We start from the raw sequence: 19358 nt of genomic DNA on the forward strand, positions 1-19358 counted from the left end.
GGGGCTGGGGCAGGTGCTGCCCAGCCAGGGCAGGGTGGGGCACTGGACAGAGCCGCACCTTGTCTATGGGGTGCAGGGAGGGGGGGTGGCTCTCACCACCGCATGCAGCCTGGGAGGGTATAGCAGGGCATGTGTATCCCCGGATCTGCACAGGGTGGGACAGCTACAGTTGTAGGCTGGGGCTGGGGCTGGGCCAGGCTCTTCCCAGTGATGGCTGGGCTGGACTGGGCTGTGCTTGGGGTGGATGGTGGTGGCGCTATGAGGGGGCTGTGGGGTGGGGCTGCAGCCACCCCAAAATTCACCATAGCCCCCTCATAGCCCCCCCTCCCAGCTCCACCGCCTACCCTGAGCACAGCCCCGGCCCAACCCCTCCCCCCACCATGCACCGGGTAGAGCCCAGTTCAGTCCTGGCCCCAGCCTGCAGCGGCAGCCCACCCCACCCGTGACCCACACATATCTGGGGGCACATGACACCCCATTCCCTCCCAGGGTGTGCACAGTGGCAGGAGCCACCCTCCCACTCCTTGTGCCCCCCTGGATGAGCCGCGGCTCCGCCCCGCACCATGCCCTACCCTAGCTGGGCAACGCCTACCCAGCCCCAGCCACACTCCCTCTCTCACTGTGGGGGCCATTGATCTGCTCCCCCACACCCCTTCCCTCCCCCCCCCCCTTCCACCACAACAGACTTACCAACTACATGCAGCTCTGCAAGCTGCCAGGCTGTGCTCCTCGCTTCCTGCATGCTGTGCTGCAGCTGCACGCATGCATAGGCATTCATCAGCCAAATTACTGGCCACATCAGACTGATTTCCAATACAGTCAATTTTCTCTATATTGGTGCTGATCTGATATCGGACCAATGTATCAGTGCACCTCTAGTGAAAACCAATCCAAAGTATCACAGAAATCTCTATGGAAGAGCTGGAAGCCTTCCACAGTAACTCCAGGCTCCTGCTGACTGAAGATTGGGTGACTGATCTGATGTATCTCTCATTTCTTTATCATTTGCCTTCTACTCTCCATAACTGGTCATATATTTAAACTTCCACTACTATTCCGTGTTCCCTGCTTTCCCCTCCAAGCACTGTTGAATGGATCTGTGAAGTCTTACCTGCTTGAAACCAACTGCTGTAGGTGAGTCCATACAAGAACTGCTGGAACAAAGACCTTTGGGAAGGAAATGCCAGAAACATTAGTTGATGTAGGCTCATCAGAATACATTACCAGGTGCTAGGCAGGAAGGAGTAGGGACTGAAGACTGCGTACTGCTCTGTTCCAGGTTGACATGATGTATACAGTCACAAGTAAGAAGCAAAATTTTTCCTTTGTGGTAGAGGTTGATTTGCTAGGCTTTGAGACTCTTAGATATAGTTGTCATGTGGGAAGAAACCCAACCCATTCGACGGCCTAGCTGGTCAAATCCAAAATGACTCTCAGAGAAGCTGCTGTCTCAGTGAAACAGCACAGCACTCAGTTTGCTCACATTTGTTTTTCTTTGACTGTGTAACTCAGTGGAACGTGGCAATGATAAAGAACTGCATGTACAGTAACTTAGACCGGGCCAGTTCAAGCTAATAAGACAAAACTGGATAAAAGACAGGTTTCCTCATAGTAAAAAATGTATGATTATAAAAAATCCACAGAAGGAATGCAAACTGTCTGTCTGCCTTTCTAGTCTGTCCATCTATCTTATCATAGAGTAGAGAGAGGTAGTTAGCTATGTTAATCTGAAGTCAGGCAGTAGGCAGGGAAGGGTAGCACATCATAGACTAACTTGTCTATAAGTGAGTTATGAGCTTTCATAAGCTACAGTCTACTCCATCAGATGCTATGAAAGCATATAAAATGGTACCCTGCCCTATTTTCTAACTTCTCATAGCGTGCTTGTCACCACTGTATCTAATACCACATTTATGATTCACGGAACATCTTATAAAGCTTTACAACCAAAATGTTCAAGTGTGGGTGGTTAAAAGGTGAGTCATTTAAATCTATATAATCTAAATCTGCATTAATATACCTAAAAAAAAGTCTTAATTTTTAGACATGTTAAGCATTTCAGCTCCACTGAAATCATGGACAGCACCAGTTGTTCAGTATGTTAGAAAAGCAGGCCACTAATTTAGGTGCCTAACTTTAGATATCTGTATTTTAAACTTTAAGATTAACTATGCAATGCCACAGTATAAATAACTATTTAAAGGAGGCATAAGAGCTGAGAGCATATGTGTATATATGTTCATATATGTATGTGTGTGCAGTGTGTGATCATGTGCAATGGTGGCTAAAGGGTATACACAACATTGTATCTTCAGTGAATAAACCTTGAGGCCATGGAGCAAGATTTAGTGTGGTCTAATGAGCACAATTGGGAGATGTGGGCTGCACTGGGCTAAAAGAGATGTTTCCAGGAAATGCTTCCTTACCACAAAACCTACTAAACTAAGCAGGAGTCTTCCAAAGGGACTAGTGGGAACCCCATTAGATTTAGAAACCCTAGGAAAACAGCTTGTACAGAAGGCTCCAATTCCAGGATTTGAACTTTGTAAATGGGAGCCAACAAGGCATTTCTACCTCTGTGTAACACAGCACCCCTTGGAGGGGCCTGAGCAGCAGTATGGCAGGGCACCTTTGGATGCCTGCCACTCTAAGGGCACAGGCAGGCAGCTACCAGGTGCCTGATGAGAGCAACCATTTTGAACAAGGCACATAAAGGCTGCAGTTTGCTGTGGCCAGGAAAGGCAGAAACATAGTCTAGCTGAGCTGTGGCAGGAACAACCTTGGAGGTAAGGGCAGGAACTTATGGGGATGGTTTGGAGGGTCGAATGAAAGTAAACCTGAAGGACAATGCAAGGGCCAGCCCTGTGACAAGTTGTGCCTGGTGAGAGGCTTGAGGCAGAATCAGCCCAGGGTTTGGCACAAGGCCAGGCCACATACAATAGGGGAACTTGCGGGAACCAAAGGCTCTGTGTGGCAAGGCCCGTATGACAGTAGTGAAGCCTGATGGCCCAAGAAGGGCCGCTCAAGGAGGAGCAGGGGAATAGAGTGTGACCCAGTAATGGGCGGTGTCAGAGGCCCTAGTGAGAGAGGGGCGGAGTGGAAGAGGCCTCCTGTGAGAGGGGAGCTGGGGGGGTGTGTGTGGGCGTGCATGTGTGCATGCGTGCGCGTGGAGCCCAACTTTGGACTCAGTTTGCTCCTGTCTCAGACTGGGAGTAATATTAATCTGGATGCCATTTGTGAGGCATGGGCTGCAGTATAGGGAAGGTTGGAGCTGCAGATAGCGCCCCCTGGCATTGGGGCAGTAATGAGCAGTCTCCCATACCATCTGTATTTGGGAACAACAAAGTCATGGCAGGCGGGATTGGGTGGATTGCCCCATAGAGACAGGTGAGATCCAGGGCTAACATGAGATCCAGTCCTGAGAGCTGCCACCTGTCACAAGCAGCAACAAAACAGTCTGCAGCTGCTTGCAGCTGCAATTAGGCAGGGCTGCCTGATTGGGGAGCAGGGCCCAGCTGCCCTTTATAAGGGCTGGGCCTTGAAGATCAAGCCAGCAGTCTGCTGCCAGCCAGCCAGAGAACACCACCCAGCTGGAGCTGCTGCTCGCAACATCTTGGAGGTAAGGGCTGGGGTTATGGGGAAGGAAGAGGCCCCCCTTGGCCCTGACTGAAAACTGCACCCTGCTGGGGATGGGTGGTCTGGTGGGACTGTCTGTAGCGGGACAGTCTCTTAGAAGTGCCAGGCCAGTTACCGCCCCAGTGAAGGGCAAGTATGGGGTGCCTTCTAACCCCAGCCCCACATCCCTGGTGGCCATGAAGATCGGTACGGGGGAGTCCAGGTGCACTGCAAGCACTAAGGCCGGGCCCAGGCCAGGTGGAAGGACCTGTGGCAGTGCCCATGCTTGCAGATGAGCCTGTGGTTGCAAGGGATCCAGGTAAGGCTCCTGACAGGTGGGGCCCTGAGCCTTGGGGAGCTATTAAGGAAGCTCCTGGGCTCAGGTATAAGGGGCAGATCAGGGGGGCTCAGGACAGGGCTCGGAGGCCCAGTGTATACAGGCTTGGAGGCCCAGTGTGTGCAGGCTTGGAGGCCAGTGAGGGGCCTGGGGCCAAGGTGGGGCTTGGAGCTCAGAGAAAAGTAACTAGAGGTATGATAACTAGGCCGGGCACAAGGCCATGGAACATCTGCAAGACATGGGATATGATAAGGGAAGGTTGGAGTCATGTATATCTAGGCCCTTGGCATGAGGGCAGATAAATGGGCAGCCTCCCTCCTGAGTAACATCACTGTAATTATTAACATCAAGGCATGCCAGGAGAGGAGGTGGGAGGCTAGCCCTAAGATAAGTGGGTGGGCCTACGTTTTGAGACCGGCCCCAGGACGCCCACTTGTTACACTCTGAATTCTAGTATCAGTGCTCTCCTGCTTTCTTTCACTGTATCACAGGGTCACATTGCAGTCTAAAATTTAGGTCACTTACACCTTTCCTGTCTTACTCAGGGCTCAGCAGCAGCAAGTGCTGAGAGACTTACCAAGCAGCAGCTGAAGTCCACCAAGCCAGGTTCAGGAAATCTGCCACAGTGGGCTGGAAAAAATGGGGAGAAGGAAAGAACATGTCAACACAGCAAGTACTCTGTTAGGTAGCAGGCAGTGATTACCCTCTCCTGGCAATGGAGAGCCAGCTCCTAAGACAGCTCTTGCTAACAGACCCATGGGCTATATGCAGGTCTTAAGGCAGCAAAAGGACAGGTATGACATGCTCACTAGAGAAGCCCAGGCAAATGCCATGTGGATAGAGGGTTCCATTTATTCTGTCCCCACTACAGTTTTTAATGGGCTTGGTAACCAGTTAGTGGCACAGCTGGCTGTAAACATGCTCACATATCACAAGGTTGTGGTTAAGATTATGGCCAGTAGGGATGTGTGGTTCCAGCTGGAGGGCTGTGCTTGTATTCATTTGTCAGTTGGAAACCAGTCTGGCTCACTAACATTTTGCAGAAGAGTGTTGACCCTGTAAATGGCCTGTGAAACTGGTCTGGAGAGACCCCCTCCCAGCTCTCTGGCTTACCAGAACAACCCAGTGAGCACCATGGGTGGCACTGCTTTGTGTTATGTCCTCTGGGTGCTCTAACCCCTGCTGAGGGAAAATTGCCCAGGTTTTTCGAGAATGCATTGTTACCAACGTGAATGGACTTCCCAGTAAGTATGGAGGCACCACTATAATCAAGAAACCTTACTGAGAGTGCAAGAATAAAACATCCTGGTGTGCAGGAAGACTAGCAAGTATGGCAGAAGACCAGCTTAGTTTAGCAGAGAACCTTTCAGTAAGCTAAATCTCAAAAAGGAAGTTTATAAGAAGTGAAAACTCAGACAAATAACTAAGAAGGAGTATAACAGCATTGCTTGGGCATGCAGGGATGAAATTAGGAAGGCCAAAGTATAACTGGAGTTGCAGCTAGCATGGGACATGAAGGGTTTCTACAAGTACGTCAGTAACAAGAGGAGGATCAGGCAAAGTGTGGATCCATTAACTAAATGGGGGAGGCAACCTAGTGACAGAGGATGCATAAAATGCTGAAGTACTCTATGCCTTTTTCACCTCAGTCTTCACAGGCAAGCTCAGCTCCCAGACTACTGCACCTGGCAGCATAGTTTGGGGAGGAGGTGAGCAGCCAACTGCAGCAAAAGAACAGGTTAGGGACTATTTAGATAAGCTGGACATATACAACTCCATGGGGCTGGACAGGGTGGACTTGAGAGTGCTGAGGGAGTTGGCCAATGTGATTGCAGAGCCACTGGCCATCATCTTTGAAAACTCATGGTGATCAGGAGAGGTCCCAGACAACTGGAAAAGGGCAAATATAGATCCCATATTTAAGAAAAAGGAGGATCCAGGGAACTACAGACCAGTCAGCCTCACCTCAGTCCCTGGAAAAAGCATGGAGCAGATCCTCAAGGAATCCATTTCTAAGCATTTGGAGAAGAAGGTAATTAGGAAGAGTTAGCATAGATTCACTAAGGGGATGTCATGCCTGATCAACCTGATTGCTTTCTATGATGAGATGACTGGCTCTTTGGATGCGGGGAGAGCAGTGGATGTAGTATACTTTGACTTTAGCAAGGCGTTTGATATGGTCTCCCACAACATTCTCATAGGCAAGCTAAGGAAGTACAAGTTGGATGAATGGACTGTAATATGGATAGAAAACTGGCTGGATTGTTGGGTTCAGAGAATCAATGACTTAATGTGTAGTTGGCAGCTGGTCTTAAGTGGCATGCACTAGGGATTGTTCAATTGTTCAATATCTTCATTAACAATCTGGTTTTGTTCAGTATCTTCATTAACAATCTGAAAGATTGGATAGAGTGCACCCTCAGCAAGTTTTCAGATGAAGGGAGTAGTAGAGACGTTGGAGAGTAGGGTTAGGATTCAGAGAAACCTAGACAAATTGGAGGCTTAGACCAAAAGAAATCTCATGAGGTTCAGTAAGAGCAAGTGCAAAGTTCTGCACATAGGATGGAAAAATCCCATACATCGGTACAGATTGGGGGCTGACTGGCTGGGCAGCAGCTCTGCAGAAAAGGACCTCGGGATTACAGTGTACAATAAGCTGAATATAAGCCAGCAGTATGCCCTTCTTGCAAAGAAAGCTAACAGAATACTGGGCTGCATTGGTAGGAGTGTTGCCAGCAGATCAAGGGAAGCTATTCTTTCCCTCTATTCAGTACTGGTGAGGCCACATCTGGAGTACCGTGTCCAGTTTTGGGCCCCCATCTGCAGATAGGAAGTGGACAAATTGAAGAGAGTCGAGCAGAGGACAACAAAAATGATTAGGGGCTGGGGCACATGGCTTATGAGGACAAGCTGAGGGAACTGGTCTTACTTAGTCTGGAGAAGAGAAGACTGAGAGAGGATTTAACAGCAGCCTTCAAACAATTACCTGCAGGGTGGTTCTAAAGAGGATGGAGCTGGACTGTTCTCAGTGGTGGCAGATGACAGAACAAGAAGCAGTGGTCTCAAGTTGCAGCAAGGGAAGTTTAGTTATTAGGAAAAACATTCTCACTACAAGGACAGTAAAACACTGGAACAGGTTACTCAGAGAGGTTGCAGACTCTCCATTCTTGGAGGTTTTTAAGACCCAGTTAGACAAAGCCTTAGCTGGGATGTTCTAGTTGGGGATGGCCCTGCTTTGAGCAGGGGGTTGGACTAGACGACTTTCTGAGGTTCCTTCCAACCCACATTTTCAAAGATTCTATGATAAGCTGCTACCTCTACACAGCTCAGTCATGTTTCTTGGTTCCATGGTATCAGATGAGACCATGATCCAGCCACAAAATCATGGCTGTAATGGGGCCTACATCTATTAGTGCAGATGAGATAGGTGATTATGTAAGTCTGAATTTGATTTGGAAAGCTTAATGTTGATGAGATACTTCCTATGAGGACTAGTCCAGGGCATGAAAAGAATAGTAGCCTTCCCTTATTACAAAGCAACAGTGAACCTCAAGGGGGCAGAGCATAGGAACCATCTTCTTGGGGTGATGGGCAAGGTTTCTTTTAGTGCTCTAGTTATCTGCATTAGCTCTGCAGCTACTTCCCATGAGAAAGCAAAATAAATTTCATCACTAGTCTGCTTGTCTCTCTCAACAACAGCTTAATTTCCTAGCTGTCAGGAAATCAGCACCTAAGTCAGGAGAGGAAATAAAGGGCCCTCACCATGAACTGTAAGAATTTTTTTCTGGTTGCAATCATTTAACTTGCCTCCACCTAATTGCTACCCACAACCAACCACTCACCACAAACACGCCTCTGGGGGCAGCTCCTGTGTTGCTCTGTGCTTCTGGGACACACACAGACTGGAAGTCATAGGATTCTTTCCGTGTGAAAAAGGAGTTGTTGTAGAGGGCAGACATCAAATTAGCATCCACCTCACTAAAAAACTTTCCCACCTGGAAAGAAGGTTGCAAAAACAAAGGGAGTGAGCCTGTGTTTAGCATGAGAAACAAAATGCCCTCCCTGAGCTTCTAGCCTGAAGTTACAGGAGCGGTACAGGAGCCATCCATGAAGTTGTAAGTGGTTTTCATTTAGCTTCCATGGGGGCTTCTTAACATCCAATTTATGGTTCATCATTGCTGAGAGCTTCACCTCAGGGAGGACCCAGGGAGGACCCATGATTCTAATAGCAGGGAGAGGGAAGCAGTTAAACTTCAACATCTCTGGCAGTAATGTGAAGGGTATGGAACTGGAAGATGAAAGAGTGCTGTGACACAAGACACAGGAGCATTGGCAAAGTCACAGAAGGACAGAAGAATAAGGTGTGCTGTAGCTAAGAACTGAGGGGCAGTGGAAGAGCTGTGTGGGGAGCCCAGGGCTGGGATAAAAGGGGAGCTACAGGTAAGGACTGAGGGGCACTGGCAGACCTATGCATGTGGGGCACCCAGGACAGAAAGAACCAGAGTTTTACTGGTCTCTGCAGCCATCATGTTTAGGGGCTGTGGTACCAGCCCTTTCCCCAAGCTGAGAAGGCAAAATAAAACCAGTAGAATGGACTCAGTAGGCAAGAGGGTGTTTGACTCGCAGAATGTGATTTAACATCAGTTCCCAGGCAGAAGCCATTTTGGGGTAAATCAGCACATTCCCCCGCTGTATGATGGAGAATGTTCTTCTTTCAAGCTCACAACATATAGAGCTAAACCCCTACCTACTTCTTGGCCTTCTGCTGAGGAATTGCCACTGACCTGGTACCAGTGATCTTCCTGGTTGGAGAGTACCAGGAAGCCGCCGTCATCAATGAGAACACAGATAAGGTCCTGCAAAGGAAGGAGACTGTTTGGTTTTGTGTGGTGGGAAGCTCTTTGCTTCTCTGCAGTGTTCCTGCTACAAGACAGGCAGGCAGGGTCAGATCAGAGTCATGGCCCTATTCACAGGCCAAGCCAAGTGCATTTTAAGAGAAATACAACCAATACAGAGAACCCCAGAGGTGCTGGGCATGCAAGGGTGACAGATGGTTGACAAGGGATAGGGCCAGAAGTAAAGTCATCTGCATGTCTCTGAAACCTGGTTTAGATTACAAAGTTCTGCTGGCAGAGCTATGTTGATTTGGATCCAAAAAAGACTACACCCTTTGGCTGATGTGGCTCTGCTAGCAACCCTTGCATTGGATGCAGCTCTGTGGACAAGACTGGTGGTGCCAGGGTGTGTCTGGACTCACAGGTCAGGACAGAGTTAAGAGGTAAGAAGTTATCTGCTCAGTTCTGCTCCCCCATTCCCATCACTCACCTTGTTGTTGGCCTCACAATCCATTTCACAGCTTACTGAGGGGTCACACTGGTGATCAAAGCACATAAAAAGAAGATAAGAGAGTTGTGAGAACAGCAGCAAATGTGGTGTTGGAGACTGATCTTCCTCCTTCACACTATACAGCCAGGTTGGTGCATGCACTTTCCACTGCTAGCTCATCCCAGTTCCCCATTCAGAGGCAGAAGGACTTCCCCACTGTTCATTGAGCAAGAGTGCAAGGGAAGGTGAAGCTGTCACAAGTAAGGGGAGGGGATGGTAGGGACACAATGGTAAAGGTCTGAGTGATGGATATGCTAACAATGTCATGTATAAGCAGTGCACAGCTGCCCTTCCCAGAAGGGTGTTCTCTTTCCCCACATACCCTGCGCGTTCCCAGCTGGTCTCGATCTGTTCGATTACTTGCAAGGACTTTAAACTTTTCCGCCCAAGCCTCCAGATCAAGCTTCACTCCAACCACTGGGGAGAGAAAATAAGTCCCCCCAACACAACGGTAAGGTGTCTGGGTTGATATTGCAGGCTTCTGATGGGCCTGCCCTGCTCCTGGAGAGGCACAACAGCTGCAGCCAGTGAATGCTCAACCAGAGACACCATCATCCTAAATCTCCTCCTCTCTATACTCCTCCATTCAGGGTGGTGGGTTCTTCCTGGCAATGCAACAAGGAGGAAGCACAGGGAAGCTCTTCACGTTCTTAGAGCTCCTTTGGTGGAGCAGTTCTGGGGAGATCAGGTTTTAGTGGAACAAAAAGGGTGAGAGCCATTTTGTCTGGGGAATGCAGGGATTCCAATATGGCTACAGAGCTGTCCAGGGACTATCTGCCCACTGACTGGGTTCAGACAATCTAGGAGATCTATGAGGAGTGGAGCCTTGCTTTCTCATTGCTGAACTTAATTTCTTATACCCTTAGTTCTGAAATTCAGACACCCCCCTCCCCCGATTCTCTGCTGACCTGCTGGCTTCAGGGTCCTTCCGCCAATGCTGAGCTCCACGGCCGTGCTGACCAGGATCCCAATGGTGTTGTTTTCTAAATCAAAGCCTCTATAGTTGGCTGTAGGAAGAACAAAAGAGACAGACCTGAGGCAACATGTGATAAGATGCTGGCTATTATAGAGACAACGTATGGACAGAAATGCCACGCTCTTCCCCTGCCCCAACTGGAGTTCAACCAATCTCCATCCACAGTGGGGCTTGGGACACCCCACTGTCATACTGAATGTAATAGTTTGAATGCTTGTAATAGATACCCATTAGCCAGTTTAGAAAAAAAGGCAAGGTTCATCTTTTTATCTAGGGTCATTGCTTGTTTTTGCCTATGTGGTGAATGTCTTGATTCTGAATTTTATCTTTAGAGGCCTTGCAGCGAACGTGCTGAATGTCTTGGTTTTTGAATTTTATCTCTAGAGGCCTTTAATAAAGTTACCCTAAAAGCAACCCTTGGGCAAACATTCCGAGAGATCGAAACCTAGGGGCTTTTGAAAAGGGGTTGGCAAAAGAGGTCACAGCGGTGTTATGGAAAATCTCCAAAAAGCAAGAATACAAACTGACCTCCCAGCAGAAATCTGTTAAAAGATCCAAGCCCAAATTTGGGAGTAGTGACAGGTTTGGGTAGGAGGGGCCCAAGACGGCAACTCACCCAATAAAAACTGTAACCTACAGTCCCAATTTGGAGGTAACCTCACTTGCAGAACACTGAAGGAAGAATCACAAGTGTAGGCCGGATCAGACTGATCACCTGAACCACCCTCTCCATGAACAAGAACTCCCGTTCACACTGAAGCCTAGGAGCACCAAGTGGGACCGAAGGAAGGGGACTTGTTCCTATCACTGCTGAGACCAACCCTAAAACCATAACTAAAGAATGCAAGTATCCTTGGGATTTGGTTTCTAGGAATTCTAGGATTGTAAGTATACCATGAGAAATAACCTTGATTTGTAATTGTAGTTGTTTCTGTAATACTAATTCTTATAGCATTGTTTGGGAAGGATTTCTTAAAGCTAAGCAGTGTTGTATGTGTAGCAAGGAATTTTAAAATAAAATTGTGTTGTATGAATTAAGTGTAAAATCATTGTGAAATCATGCAATCAACCAAATGCTCCCCCAGCCAGATGCATCAAACAAATCGGTAAATTGTGTGGGATCTTTCTCTATTCCATAACCCACTAGAGACACCCACCTGCTGGGATAAAGGATGAGCAAACCAAGCAGTAGTAACCAGCTCACACCCTGGCACACAAATGCTACAGGCCCTGCTAGTAGTGGGCACTTTACACTCTAATGCTAATGCCATCTCCAGGAAAGGATCCTCCAACCCTACTTACACAACAGTGGGAAATGCTAATGCAAAATACACATGCTCTGGGTCAGAACATTTCAACCATCAGAGTCCAAAGGGATAAGTTCCCCAGGGCCTCAACATTCCCCCCAGCAGAAATGCGGGAGGCATCCATGCAGGCCTAGCCTAATCTATCACTCTCAAGGCAGCAGAGCAGAGTACCAGAGCCTGAGGCCTTTTACACTACTCTGAAGTAACTGAGTGGAGAGCTGTATGTGACGCATGGAACTGCTGGTATGTGGCTGCCAGCACAGGGTGGTACTTACAGTCTCGATTGGGTGGTTTGAAGATGTACCCCTTGTTGTCCAGGCTCCTTCGATAAAAGCTGGCATTGAAAGGTTCATGGGCCTCTTCCCAGTAATCTGCAGCCCTGTAATGAATTAGCCAGACCACCCACCCCCAAGATGTTATATAATCTCCTCATCAACTGTGTTCTGGTAAGAAATGGCCCATAAACAAACTTGGTGGGTTGGGACAAGACTACTACAGCCTGGAGCACATGAGCAAGCCATCTGACACCGGCTCTCTGCTCTGATCCTTCCTGAAGAGTGGATGCATTGTCCCCTCCTCTCAAGCCTCGTGGAACTCCCTTGTCAACAGGACAGCTTCACAGGGCTAATCATAGGAAAGAAGGGCTGGAAGGGAACTCTTATCATGTGGTAATTTAGTCCTGACTCCTGCTCAAAGCAGGATCATTCCTGATGAATCTATCCCAGCCAAATGTCTGTAGAATCTGTTCTTGAAGTTTTCCAGGGATGGAGATTCCACATCATCTCTAGGCAGCCTATTCCAATGCTTGATCATCCTCAGAGTTGGAAAGTTCTGCCTAATCTCCTATGGTTCTGCCTAACCTAAATTTCCTATGCTGCAGCTTGAGGCCATTGCTCCTAGTCCTGCCCCCTATGGTCACCGAGAAAGCTTTATCTCCACCCTCTGCATAATTGCCCTTTCGGTATCTGAAGACATCAGATCCCTTCTCAGTTTTCTCTTCTCCAAACTAAATAACCCTACCTCTTTCAGCTTTTCCTCATAAGTCTTGCATACCAGACTTCTAATAATTTTTTATCACTCTTTGCTGGACTCTTTCCAATCTGTCCATATCCTTCTTTAAGTGTGGGGCTCAAAAGTGGATACAGTACTCCAGGTGAGGCCTCAATAATGCTGAACAGAGTGACAGAATCACTTCCCTTGATTTGCATGTGACACTCCTGTTAATACAACCCAGTATGCTGTTGGCTTTTTTGCAACAAGTGCACTCTGTTGGCTGATATCCAGCTTATGGTCCACTGTAACCCCCAGGTCCTTCTCTGCAGTACTGTGGCTTAGCCAGTCATTCCCCAGTTAGTATTAGTGTATCATCAACATCCCCTCAGCCTCAGGAAGGAAGCATGCAAGAAGGTTGTCTGGGTGTTGCCTGTATTGTCTATTATTTTAATGGGCTATGCATATGACCATGGAACAGGAAGGAGAAGAGGTCCCTGAGTCTGTGAAGCCATTAGTGGGGACAGACCACTTCTGCCAGCCTGCCTGGGTGCTGAGACCACATTTTCCTGCAGACAGGATGAACAGACAAAGGGCAAATGAGGCCACTTACTTGTTTGGGAAAACTCGTGTGATGCCCCCATCAGTGGCTGCAAACACAGCCAAGAGACTGTACCTACAATAACAGAGAAGGAGACAGAGAGCATTAGAGTTGGCCAGAGCAGTCAAGGAACTTTTCCTTCCACCCCTCTATCAATCTAGCCAGCCAGCACCATACTATGTCAGTGTTTTCCATGTAAAATTGATAGCAACAGTGAAATTCAAAAAGGATTCCAAAAATGGACTCCCCTTTCATGGGAGTCCTAACTCTGCCTTGGGTAGCCATTTTGTGTCTAATCAGGGTGAATGAATAGCAAGCATCACCCCTGGTGACAAGCTCTTCTGAGAGTGGTTGGCCTGCAGGGCTGGGGAAAAATGGTCAGGCTTGGAATTTACCAAATTTAGATTACATGATTATCACAGTACCAGAACCACCCCCATGAGTGTCATCAGCACCAGCTGGGACTCCAGGAAAATGCGCTTCCCCAAGTGGTGTCTCCACAATGCTGCCTACCACTCTAAGGGTATGAGCTTTCCTACAGCAAGCCTTTGTACAATGCCAGCAATAAGGCTTCTTTCAGACAGCTGCATCTCTGGGTGGGAGCTTCCCCAGCATGATGCCCTGTCAGGAGTACAGGAATCATCTCAAGACTAGATTTTTTCTTTTAAAATAAAGGAAGGCTCAGATCTCCTGCTGTGAGTAGTTTTCAGCCTCTGTTGAATGAAAACATCAGGTACTGCACTTCTGTCTCAGCAAGTTAATGTTGTGTTTGACATGAAAGCAGAAGCAGGGGGCTTCATGGGCTCATGTGGAACCCATTCCAGGTGAGTTGTAAACTCCAGTTTGGATTTTTCAGGTATTTCATTGCCTGTGGGGTCCAGCCCCTTCCTGCATTGCATCTCTCTGCTGCTGGAGTGAATGGGGATGGGACTGATTCAGGAATGAGGCTGTGCCTACGTGTTCAGGTCCTGGTCTTTCCAAACCCTCTCCACCAGCTGCTGAGTGATTCCTGTGTCCAGGATCAGGTTGTGAAGGAGGAAGTTGTCACCTTGAAAGCAACAGGGAGAGAAGGAAAAGACAAGGTTCATTCCCCAGCCAGAGCCTCGTACATCATGTGTCCCGGTCGTGTTTTCCCTCCATCTGGGGAATCCGGCTGCAGAGACTCTCATCTCTCTGGGTGCCAGGCTAAGGGTAGGCTAGAATTCCCCATCACCTTTATTTATTTTTTTAATTAGATTTATATGGTGTCTTTCCCATCAAAGGCCCAGGGCGACTCACAGTAAGAGACAAAATTATGTATAAAAGCAGGTAAAAACTTAAAGCAAACTATCAAATAAAAACTCCCTAGACAATATCCCAATATAGCCTTGCCTGCTAAACACCCATCCAACTATGAAGGTTTTACAGCAGTTCCGGTAGGCTTTGGTACACCTAAAGGGGAAAGGAGCTAACGAGTAACTGATGACAACTATGACAAACCCACAGATGTTTTCACCAAGCAAACTTGGTGCACTGAAGGAACTTGCAGGAGGTTACTCTCAGCTGACCGTAGGAATTGAGATGGGGCATAGGGAAGAAGGCAGTCCCTTAGTTACCAGGCAGTCCCTTAGGTCCCAGGGCCCATTCAGGGCCTTTGGAAAGCTAATGCAAGTCAGTGCAGACTCTTTAGCTCTGTTTGCTTTTCCCAAACTTTGTTGGTAGCCATGTTGTGGCAGAATCCCTGTGTTGTAGGACATGGCCTGTTTTGTGGCTACAGTGCCACACAAGCCACTAGGCAAGAGAAGACACTGCAGCTTCACAGTGGAGACCATGTCCTGGGGTCTGGATGTGAATTCAGGACTCCAACTTGGTAGCCAGCTGTGAGACGTCTGAGTTACTATATACTGGCTCAAACAGCCTCTGCGACCAGATGTACTGTACTCACCATTTACATCTGCCTCTTAACAGATGACTCTCAGAGGAGAGAGACTCATGGTTAGGGATCTGTTTAATTCACAGTTTCACAGATTTCACAGAAACTGTGAAATCCAGGATTGTCTGCAAAATTAACAATGACAAAACAACTTAATAAAAATAAAATGCTAGCTTCCCAGTGGGAGCCAGTGGTCCATGCTACCGGGAAAGGTCCTTGCTGCTGGTTGGTGGGGCAGTATGAAGGGCAGCAGATAAGATGCCAGCTGCCCCCTCATCCCTCTGAGCCTCTCTGCCAAACAGCACCAAGGGGCAGGGCTGCTGCAAAATGCCCACCAAACTGGATTTGTGTGCCTCGAGCAGACTGTGAAAAATCTTTTGTCTCACTCACTAGGTAGGTCCCTAGTCATGGTGTGGAGCACTGCACTCCTAACTACAGGATCCTCTGCTCTTCCAATCCTGGGCTCCTCTGATGCCTTCCCTACTATTCAGCCCTGGACCACCAATCATGAGCGATGCTGATATCCCTCAACCCCAACCACCTGCATCACCCTGCTGGCTCTCTCTTAAGAACAGGCTGCAAAACAGTGGTGTTATTGAGGCTAAGACCAGCATCCACTTGACACTAGAGCCCACCTGCCTCCTTTGGCAAAAGCCTGAAGCACACCCTTGCCAAATGTGATAGGCTGGTGCATTAGCTGGCTGTGCCAGTTGCCTTCAGCATTATCATTATTTTATCTGGATGGGTATTATTAATTATTATCCCTCTATTCATATAATCAGAGTTGTGCATATGGCCCTTCCTGGCAATGCAGAAGCTATTAGCTTGGGCAAAGGCTTGTCACCGAAGGAGAGAAAGAAAACTAGCTTGAGACAGTAATATCTGCAAGCCCGGTTTCCTCTGGGCTCTATTTAAATTTCTGCTCTTTAAAGCAACAGACACCCTCAGCTCTAACCTGACTCAAAATAAGTCTCAGGTCCCATGACCCTACCAAAACCAGAGACCTCCTCTTTGTCCCTGAAATATGACCAGAAACTCTCTGTCCAACTTGGCCCCTGTGATACTTACATTGTTTGGAGTCTGGGGTCACCTTTTCCATCAGGGCGATAAAGTTTTCCAGGAATTCTGTGTTGTTATCCGACTGGTCAAGGTCTTTGCAATATTCTCTGGGATCAGGGTGAAAAGATTTGTAGTTTGGAAGGATGAAAAAGTTATTGTCAGTTTTCTTCCTCTCAGAACCTGCGCAATAACGAGCGTGTGTGGACAGTGCTGCCTGTACATGTGCGTTCATTGAGTATATGTGGTGTCTATGGCCTGATTTCTGTCAGTTTGTGTAAAAACACCTGTGTGTGTGTGTGTGTTACATATGCAGAGATGACAATGTGTGTATAAGAGGAAGTGTTGTCATGTATGTGCACTAGGGTGTATATATAGCAGCTTATATTTGTTTGGGTTCAGGAAGGTGTCTTTGTATGGAAACATGGGCCTGTACATGTATCATTGTGTGGAAGGCTGTATGTTCATAAGAAAAATGCACACCACGGTTTCCCACACTGGCACTATATCATCAATCAAGAATCATTAGAAATTAATAGATAAATAAACAATCAGTTACAGTAGGAAAAGCAGCCACCTTTTGGAATTTATCAGCCATACCTACTTTGTATCAGGCACTGATTCTGGCCATGTTGATCCCAATGCACTCATGCCATCAAACACCATGTGGGAAGGCTCCTAACACTGCTATGGCATAGTGCCACCTCAGCAGGGCCTGCTAAATTACAAGTATGTGAAAGGAAACTATGACCAATCACTGGATTCCCAGATTGCTCAGCCCCTTTTTAGATAAGTAAAAATCACCGGTTGCTTATATGCACCTTCTGAGCACCAGAGGCACAGCCTGAATACGGTGGTTGCTCATTCAGTCAGTCTGATCTCAGTCCTACACATTCCTTGGTCAACCCAACAAAAGCTTCTGCATTTATTCTGAAGGTCCTTTAAGACAGGTCCCAGGCCTCTGTCTTCAACTACTGGGGCTCAGTATCGGCAGCTTCCAACAAAGGCTATGCATGTGAGCAGTAGTGTGATGGCACTAGATCTCACAGCATCCTCTGGGATGCAGACCAGAAGCATCCGGACCACTAAAGGGGTAACTACAACGAATTCATGCTAGATCTACAGCCTGAAAAGTGCTTATGCATCTCTTTCATAAAAAAGAGCCCTATCCCTGTGATGTGTCACTTGGGAAAGCAATCTAACTCTATGCAACTAATTGCTTTCACTAGCACTACAGCAAATATCAGCCACTTGCTATCAGGAGCATGACAGAGTCAGATAACCAATGTCTTTAATATTTATTGATTTGGCCATGCCATAGGCATCATTCTGTCAATGTCTGACTTCAATTGTGCTTCATCCTTTTAGTGAGGATGGGCCCCGTGGATCAGGAAGAAAAATGAGACTCTGGCTGTGAGAATGATCTCCCCGCTCACCTTCAGAAGAAGTTGTCCCTCCCAGGTAGGCAAACTCCATTAAGGAGGCACTTATCAAGCACAGACAAAAACCTATTCTGTGAGCCTGTGATACTGGTTAATGATGTTTGATGGCATTTAGGATGTAGCAATTCATGCTACTACCACATTAATGTGCCCTGACATAGCTGTTTATAATTAGATGAAACTGTGGCCATCCAGGACTAATCACGATGGTCTTGGAAATATTCCCTGCTGGTACCCACCAACCAAATGGCTAGCCACCCTTAAATGTTTGCAACTATCCTGATGCCCCCACACATGAATTAGTACTGGACATGAAGGATAAGCCATGACTGTCTAAGGATTCAGGATGTACAATTCAGAAGACTGAAAGATTTCCTTAGGCTGAACAGTGTTAGAGCTGCAGATGGTGTTCTGTGATTTGACCACATGGCCAGGAGCACTGGTGAAGTGAATACGTAAATAGGGGAGTACATAGCAGGTTAAGCACTTGGTGACTGAAGAATAAAATGCTGCTTAATGGCTACAGCAGTGGACAGAATAAGAGGGAGCTAGAGTTATTTAACCTCTCTCTGCCTCAGTTTCCCCATCTTTAAACTGAGGATAATAGTACTTACCTACCTCACTGGATGGGCTGGGAGAACTAGACTATAAAAACCTTTGTGGTTTCTAGATAAAGGAAGCAGCATAAATCCATACAAATGATATTGCTTTGTCTAAACATGACACTTAAATCTCTTAAAAACAAAATTTAGCATGGCTTATAAGCAACAGGATAAAGAGGTCCTCTCGCCACCGAGTGCTTAGCCCACCGCAGGCTCTAACAAATGTGCTCCAGTGACAACACACACCACACCTATTCAGTGAGCCTCACCAGCAAAGAACCACTTTTCACAGGCAAAATCTCTGGGGAGTCAATTGCTGCAATTTTTGCATCCAGTTAGATTTTAAGGCACTTTTTTTTTTTTAAAGAAAGCTCCTTTCATGGGAGAAATGCAGTTCAGGGAGAGGGAGGAGGTGAAGAGTCATGAGAGAGAACACTGGGGATCTATCTCATTGGTGCAACAAACCACTATTTCCACTGCACACAGTGGTGACCGGGGTAGCAATATACAGCTGTGCTCAGCTTACCAACAAGAAAATAAGATGGCCAGCCATGCTTTACCCGGGTTACCATATCAGGAACACCACTACACACACACACATACAAACTCTCTTTATACATATCTGTACCCTTTAGATAGATAGGTGCTGGCTCAAGAGTGTGGAAGGACATATACGTTCGGCATAAATGTATCTATGATTTTGCATCATGTAAGAACTGTGCTTTAGTAGCAATGTGTGCATTGTTGCTCCCAGGGGGTTTTGACATCTCACAACAGGCGCACACTTGGCTTTGATAGTTCCCCTGTGCTGTTAGCTAGTGAAGGTCCTTGATAATCTGGTTGGGGAAAAGTATGGATGGTTGGTCTGGGTGAGTTGTGTGGTGAGGGGAGAGTAAGCATGTGTGTGTATACCTGGGTATGATGTTTCTGAAATTCTACAGGGCTGTCCCCCGGTCTGGTATAAACTGGTGTAGCACTTCATGTGCATTTTACCTCCGCTGGGGATCTGAATCTTAGTCTATAGCATCCAGCCCTGGAATCATATTTCTGATGCCATGGGGAACAAGTTGGTTCAGTCGGTGCGTGATTTACTTTTGATAATGAAAATTAATTTGCATTGATTTAAAGCAGCCCT

General features: G+C 47.3%; 1 protein-coding gene across 4 annotated transcripts in view; it reads right to left on the reverse strand.

The window, feature by feature from the left end:
* Positions 1 to 709: 709 nt before the first annotated feature.
* Positions 710 to 19358, reverse strand: part of CACNA2D2 (calcium voltage-gated channel auxiliary subunit alpha2delta 2) — a 721727-nt gene continuing 703078 nt past the window's right edge. For all 4 annotated transcript variants that reach the window (XM_019547467.1, XM_019547466.1, XM_019547465.1 and 1 more), the window contains 11 exons: positions 16192 to 16289; positions 14169 to 14259; positions 13224 to 13286; positions 11896 to 11999; positions 10246 to 10344; positions 9660 to 9754; positions 9278 to 9325; positions 8737 to 8808; positions 7795 to 7947; positions 4530 to 4582; positions 710 to 1167 (listed from right to left, as the gene is read on the reverse strand). In XM_019547467.1, coding sequence (XP_019403012.1) covers positions 1038 to 1167; positions 4530 to 4582; positions 7795 to 7947; positions 8737 to 8808; positions 9278 to 9325; positions 9660 to 9754; positions 10246 to 10344; positions 11896 to 11999; positions 13224 to 13286; positions 14169 to 14259; positions 16192 to 16289 — 1006 coding nt within the window. In that variant the 3' untranslated portion in view covers positions 710 to 1037. The remainder of the gene's footprint in view (positions 1168 to 4529; positions 4583 to 7794; positions 7948 to 8736; positions 8809 to 9277; positions 9326 to 9659; positions 9755 to 10245; positions 10345 to 11895; positions 12000 to 13223; positions 13287 to 14168; positions 14260 to 16191; positions 16290 to 19358) is intronic.

This window comes from Crocodylus porosus, unplaced genomic scaffold, assembly GCF_001723895.1.
Source record: "Crocodylus porosus isolate Cpor-Errol unplaced genomic scaffold, CroPor_comp1, whole genome shotgun sequence".
NCBI classification, from domain to species: Eukaryota; Metazoa; Chordata; order Crocodylia; family Crocodylidae; genus Crocodylus; species Crocodylus porosus.